We start from the raw sequence: 7125 nt of genomic DNA, 5'->3' as shown, positions 1-7125 counted from the left end.
ACATTTACCAAAAACGCTATTAATTAACAACTTCCAGAAATCCTTCTCAAACTCGTTTTTAGCTTGTACTCTCATAGATGTACATAATTTTATGTATGATGCCATCCATTTACTTTGAGAAAAACGGATAGCTCGATGAATTTTTACTACTTTAAGACCGTGAAAAATCACTTGTTTTAAATTTTTATAATGTACAATATAGTTTTTAGATTCTGAGTGGAACGATGAATGTACCCGAGTAGCAATTTATAGGTTTATAGGTTCATACACGGTTTACAATCATCTATAAAATTGCGGTGCTGCACTGCGTTCAAATCTCGTTCCAAACACGGTCTAATCAGTGAAATGCATACCGGATTTAACATGGAGTGCACCGAGTTCCACCAAAGTGCAAATTCAGTGTTGGGACGGTTGTAAGGTTCATTTATTGACCGTTCCACTAAAGTGCAAATTCGGTGTTGAGACGGTTGTACAACCTATTTATTGACCGTTCCACCAAAGTGCAAATTCGGTGTTGAGACGGTTGTACAACCTATTTATTAACCGTTCCACCAAGTGCAAATTCGGTGTTGAGACGGTAGTAGGCCTATTTATTGACCGTTCCAGTAAAGAGCAAATTCGGTGTTGAGACGGTAGTACGGCATATTTATTGATCGTTCCAGTAAAGTGCAAATTCGGTTTTAAGACGGATGTACGACTATTTTTTTAGGGTTCCACAAAAGTAAAAATGTAGTGACCAGACATAATTGAATTAAAACAGAGGCGCCATTTGTGGTGTTGTGTGGGGGGGGGGGGTTATTTATTGTATCATAAATCATTAATTTTGTAAATATGTTTTTGAATAATACATTTTAACTATATGATTTAAATTTGAATAAACAATGTTTATAATATAGGTAGATACAGTAGACGCCGCTTATAGACTCACGGATATAAGGTTCAGTCGCTTATTAGACTCAAAATCGTCCGGAACGGTCCGGACGTATCCAAATACATTAAAAAAAAATCGGTTATAAGACTCAACACTTCGGTTATAAGACTCAAATTTCGTAAAATAAATAGTAGAAAACAAACTTTTTTGGTTATAGTTTAGAAATAAATTGGTATTGAAAAATTAAATAATATTCGTGTTGATTATTTCTAGTTTCTGTTGGTACCTAATAACGTATAATGATTTTTATCGCAGATAAAAGTTCACATTTATCGCAACGATTATCGTTATTATAGTGTACTGATTATCTGGTGGCTGCACAGTTATCGTAATTATGGGTACATAAATACACATACGTACACGTACATACTCAGTTATCATTGCAGTCAACGGTATAATTGTTGTACAATGAACGATCAGTCGGTATTTGTTGCCGCCACAGCACAATGATAAGTCACGCAGTCGACCACGGCCTGATCAAAGGTCGTGCCGTTGTCGTATTCGCGTCTAGCGAGACAACCGGTCGGCCGCCGTGTTATGCAATACATGTTATCGGCCTACTACGGTCGGTGATATGCAAATATCGTTGTCGCTGTAGAGTTAGTCGTCCACTGTTCGTCTTCAGTACCGGTGTGTTTGTGTGCGTGTGCGAGTAGTCACCGTCAAAAGGCTCGCACCACACATAATATTACGCGAATCGATTGTTGTGTGTTATCCGCTACGCATTTAGCTACCACGCGTAATCCATTGCGTCTGGGCATTACGCATTTACCTACCACGCGTAATCCATTGCGCCTGGGCATAAAGCCATCACCCGTGGCTCGTTATTATGTATGGCTGTCACATCGTTTTCCGACAGTTGTTTTTTTGCTCATTCGTAACAGTACCTACATACTATCATATTTTATACGTCGCGTTGCGTCTCGTTGTTGCGGCAGTGTTCGTCCGCTTACCACCGTACACACGGTGTATACACGCTGCGTCGTCTGCACGCACGATACTGTTGTTGTCACGGTAGGACCGCCGTTGCCTCGCGAGATTATCGACGAGTCATATACCGAGCGTTTGTATTCGTGGGTGCCTCAACGTACACAAGTTGTCCACCGGTGCTGCTGTCATTCACGCCGGGAGCTCGTCAACCATTTTCACGGGTCACAACATTCCACGTCGTTGCATTCCAGGGTCACGTAACGTTACCCATATAATTATTTTTTCTATTTTACAATATTTCTGTGTTGTAGTGATTTATTTTAGTCATAAGCTCCCACCCCTAGCCACTTAATTGTTATAGTTGTAAGACGGTAGGAGAATAAAATTAATACCATTTACATCGTGTCATCAAATTCTCTTTTTTGTCTCCTTTTCTTCCGGTTCACATTTTTACAAATATCGGTGGAGCAGGAAACCGTAATCTCCTTACTTCGGACCTGCTGCCCAAACAGTATTCGAATTTCAACGCGTGCTTTTCTTGTTGTTAACATGAGTGCTAATACGCGACGTGCTCTTAGTTTGAATGACAAACTAGACATTTTAAGAAAATATGATCAACTTCCAAAGATGGGACAACGTGATGCAGCAGTTAGGCTGAACATTTCACAATCGGTATTGGGTAGAATATTGAAGAATAGGGAAGACATTGAATGTGAAGCATTACAAAATGAGTCGCAAAGTCGAAAAAGGAAAAGATGTGGAAAGGATGATACTGTTGAACGTGCATTGAAAGAATGGTTCGTAAAAGTTAGAAATAAAGATGCTCGCGTGTCAGGTCCTTTGCTTCGCCAAAAAGCTGAAGAATTGGCAGAAAAAATGGGAAAGGTTGACTTCAAAGCGACAGAGGGGTGGTTCCATCGGTGGAAAAAAAGAGAAAACATTTGTTTCCAAAAAATGCACGGAGAACAAGGTGACGCAGATTTTACGAGTGCACATTTTTGGCTAGAAAATGAATGGCCTTCAATCATCTCCGAATTTTCACCCTCTGATGTATTTAATGCTGATGAGACTGGCCTGTACTTTAGAGCACTACCTGAGCATACTTATGTTCTTCAAAATGACAAAGCAAAGGGAACAAAATCTTGTAAAGAACGAATAACGATCTTGTGTTGTGCCAGTATGACGGGAGAAAAAAAGAAACTGCTTGTTATCGGGAAGAGTAAGCAACCTCGTTGTTTCAAAGGAGTTAAAGCTTTACCTATTGATTATACAGCGAATAAAAATGCATGGATGACTCAAGAAATCTTTAGTCAGTGGTTGATCAAATGGGATAATGAACTAGACAGAAAAATTGTACTTTTAGTAGACAACTGCACAGCTCACAATGTAATTTTGAACTTGAAAAATATAAAACTGGTTTTTTTACCGGCTAATACCACATCACTTATTCAGCCCTGTGATCAAGGAATTATTCGTACACTTAAAGCTTACTATAGACTAAAAATGAGAAAAAGGGTAATCACTCTCATTGATGAAATGTTTGAATGTGAGTCAACTTCGACTTTAAAGGCTAATGACCTTTCCAAGAAAATCAACATTCTCGAGGCCTTACACTTTGTCAACGAAGCGTGGAATAATATTAGTGATGTGACTATTCGAAATTGTTTTCGTCACGGAGGCTTCGTCAAAACTGAGGAAGAGGAAGAAGAAGAAGATGACCATAGTAAAGACCTCACTGAAAAAACATATGAGGATTGGATAGATATAGATCGTGATCTCCAAACTTCTGAACAGTATTCTGAGGACCAAATTTGTCAGTCTATAAATGAAATCACCAATAACAACGATGAGGAGAATGACGAAAGCGATGAAGAAGAAGTCGACGTCGTAGTTAAACCATCATCAAATAAAGAGGTTCTGGAGGCTTTAGACGTGATAAGGAGAGCTGTCCATCACCGTGGTAATAATTTTAATATACATTACGAATACGAACAGTATATTTTAGGAATATTAGAAGAAAATAAAAAACAAACTAAAATTACAAATTTTTTTCAAAAATAATTTTTATATGTAATATGTATTTACGTTTAATTATTTTAATGTATTAAAATCAAAGCAAAATACGTAGTAAAATAAAAAATAAATAATATAATAATATAATAAATATGTAGTAAAGTAAAAAATAAATAATATGTATATATAAATACGTAATTAATTTTTTTTTCCACTTCGCCTATAAGGTTCATTCGGTTATAAGACTCACTTTGTGCTGGTCCCAAAGTGAGTCTTATAAGCGGCGTCTACTGTATATTAAATTTTGAAAATAGTGTAAAGAAGAACTGTAATATAGATTTACCATATTTTTATTATTTGAAAAAGTATAATTTTTAAAATAATATAAAAATCCCTAAATAATATTATTAAATCTTTTTGTTATTTCTGTATTTGCTTATCCCAGCTTATAAATTTCAAATATAAAAAAATAATCTATAACTTATTCGACTATTATAACCAGCAATTACTTCTGTAAGTTTTTTTGATTTTGAGGTTGACCGCAATGTTTCAAAATATTTGAAATTATTTCTTTAAATACCTTGTTGTCTTGTGAGGTATTTATCCAACCAGACAGTGATTCTAAAATACAAAATCAAATAAATTGATGGTGATTAAAACTCAAATAAGTCAACAAAATGCAGAGGAAGCAATTATTGCAAAAAAAAATATAAACAATATAGGTACATATTTAAATCATATCTTTGGATCTAGATAGGAATGATCTATAAGCAGGTTGTAAGCAATAATAGTTATAGTAGGTGGAGAATACACTTAGAAGTAACTGGATATAAATGATAGATTATTGAAAAAAAGCGATAAATAAGTGTTTGCTGAATAACTGAGTAGTACCTATCGTAACATACAAACATGACCTATACAATATAGTAGTAGATAGGTATTTTAATAGGTACTTAAAGAAATTATGTTACAGCCTAAAATCATATTCATATATAATATACAATATTTATAGCCTTATTAAGAATATCTACTTTTACTGTAGTACACTTATGTGATACGGTCTCTAAATATATATATTTACATAATATTAATATTATATAATATAATATTCAGTGTAGTAGATATTGGTATTATAACTTATTGGAAAATATGAATTAGGTAGGTACCTGATAATACATTGTATACTTCTAGGGCTTTAAAATACTTCTTTGTTTTTCCATGGAAACTAAATTGCTGACCAATTTCTCTTGTCATACAAAGATTAAATGCTGTTTTAACTGCAAGATTTATTGAAGCAGATGCATTTACTTGAAGTGATACATATTTTTTCTAAAAAAAAATTCTGTTAGTTATATCACATCATAGTACAGTAAAACCTCATTATAATGGATCCCCTATAAGAAGGAAATCTCATTATAACAAAAAATAACAGAAGTCGTAAATGATCTATATTCCATAAATTTTAGTCTCCCTAAAACAGAAATATATGTTTGGCCCGAGTGATTCAATTGTAAGGAGGTTTTACTGTAGTATTATACTGCAGTGTTTCTCAACCAGTGTGTCACAAATTACCATGATGTGTGTCGCTAAAAAAAACTATTTATATATTGTATGTGTTCAAAAGATAAAAATATATGATAAGAAAAATACAATTGTGAAGATGGTCTCATTCTGAATTAACATTTAGGTTTATGAGTGTTGCTTTTTCACAAATCACTTAATTATTTTAAGTGTGTCTATATTTTAGTGAATCTAAATTAGGGTGTTGTCATAAAAAAAAGGTTGAAAAGCACTGATATAATATTTAAGTATGTATATTAATACCAATTCTTCTTTATTAGTTAGAGAATGTACATGGGTTGATGACAACAGTTCTTCGACCATTTCAAGGTTATTATCTGTCCCAATTGGTAATAAATCTAAAAAGGGTGCAGGTATTTTTGGCAATGGAATTGCAGACCTACGGGTTTTTTTATCGCTTTCCAGTATTATGTTGATTTTTTTGTCCATAGATTCCAAATAGTTACAAACTTTTACTTGATTGGAATTATTCAACAAAAGTTGAGTTAAAATTTGTTGTTGACTCTTTTCAACACTTGATTTAAACTCTTTCAGTTCAATATTGCAACAACAATTCTGTTTTAGTGAATCCGTAGCTGATTTATTGTAATCTGGAATTTTTTTTAATAGTTATTAATATGTTCATAAGCAATACTATAAATTTAAAATAAGATAAATATACATAAAATAATAAAATATGTATTTATTATATTATGTATAATTTAACAAAGTTACCTAACAAATATGTGTGTTCTAGACACATAGTTAACGTAGTAATTTAAATAACACATTATAACACATATTTATAAATAACTTTAAAGTAAATAGTTTAATTTTATAATACAATTTAAATTATAGTATTAGTTTATTTGGATACTATACTATTTAGCTAGAATTTGTATATTGTTTATGTTTTGAGAGTAATAAAATGTATAAAAAAGAGGTTAGGTATAATTTATATTACGAGGTATGACAATAAAATAACGAGACTTTTTGAATAAAAGTCGTTTATTTTAAAAATGTTATAATTTAATGATTATCACCTTCAAAGTACCTTCCCTCAGCATCAATACACTGTTGCATACGTCGCTGCCATTCTTGAAAACAGTGTTGCCAATCGCTTTCATTCAGCCCTTTTAGAAGTTCTGCCGTTTTCATTTTTACGTCATCAACTGTTTGAAAATGGGTTCCTTTTAATAAACTTTTAATTTTTGGGAATAAGAAAATGTCACAAGGAGCAAGGTCTGGCGAGTACGGGGGATGTTGAAGTACAGAAATTTTTTTTTCAGTTAAATAACGTTGAATTGAAAATGCACTGTGAGCTGGAGCATTGTCTTGGTGAAGAACCCAGCCATTTTTCCATAGATCTGGTCGCTTCTTTCTGACACGTTCTCTTAATTTAATTAATACTTCTTTATAATAATATTGATTGACTGTTTACCCACTAGGAACCCATTCAACAAAAATTATTCCCTTAATGTCAAAGAAAACAATGAGCATTGCTTTGAATTTTGACTTGCTCATTCGTGCCGTTTGTGCCATTCAAAAACACGAGCTCTTGATAAACATTCTTCACCATAGACTTCACATAACATACGAAACGATTCCCGCGGCAGTTTTTTTATTTAACAAGAATTTAATGTTAACACGTTGTTCGATTTTTATGTCTAACATTTTTCGGCAGTATAGTC

General features: G+C 33.3%; 1 protein-coding gene across 1 annotated transcript; it reads left to right on the top strand.

The window, feature by feature from the left end:
- Positions 1 to 2410: 2410 nt before the first annotated feature.
- On the top strand, positions 2411 to 4339 carry LOC103310806 (tigger transposable element-derived protein 6-like). Its single transcript, XM_008190139.1, has 2 exons — positions 2411 to 3821; positions 4320 to 4339. The coding sequence occupies exons 1-2, from the start codon at positions 2411 to 2413 to the stop codon at positions 4337 to 4339; spliced, it is 1431 nt and encodes a 476-aa protein (XP_008188361.1).
- The last annotated feature ends 2786 nt before the right edge of the window (positions 4340 to 7125 follow it).

This window comes from Acyrthosiphon pisum, unplaced genomic scaffold (assembly GCF_005508785.2).
Source record: "Acyrthosiphon pisum isolate AL4f unplaced genomic scaffold, pea_aphid_22Mar2018_4r6ur Scaffold_114;HRSCAF=492, whole genome shotgun sequence".
NCBI classification, from domain to species: domain Eukaryota; kingdom Metazoa; phylum Arthropoda; class Insecta; order Hemiptera; family Aphididae; genus Acyrthosiphon; species Acyrthosiphon pisum.
This window is presented reverse-complemented; position numbering and strand designations above follow the sequence as displayed.

What these genes read in the sequence shown, in the direction of transcription:
- LOC103310806 (XM_008190139.1), top strand. Translation starts at nt 2,411, where the DNA reads ATGAGTGCTAATACGCGACGTGCTCTTAGTTTGAATGACAAACTAGAC. An exon ending in GAGAGCTGTCCATCACCGTG is followed by an intron (nt 3,822 to 4,319) that starts GTAATAATTTTA and finishes TGCTTATCCCAG; the next exon opens with CTTATAAATTTCAAATATAA.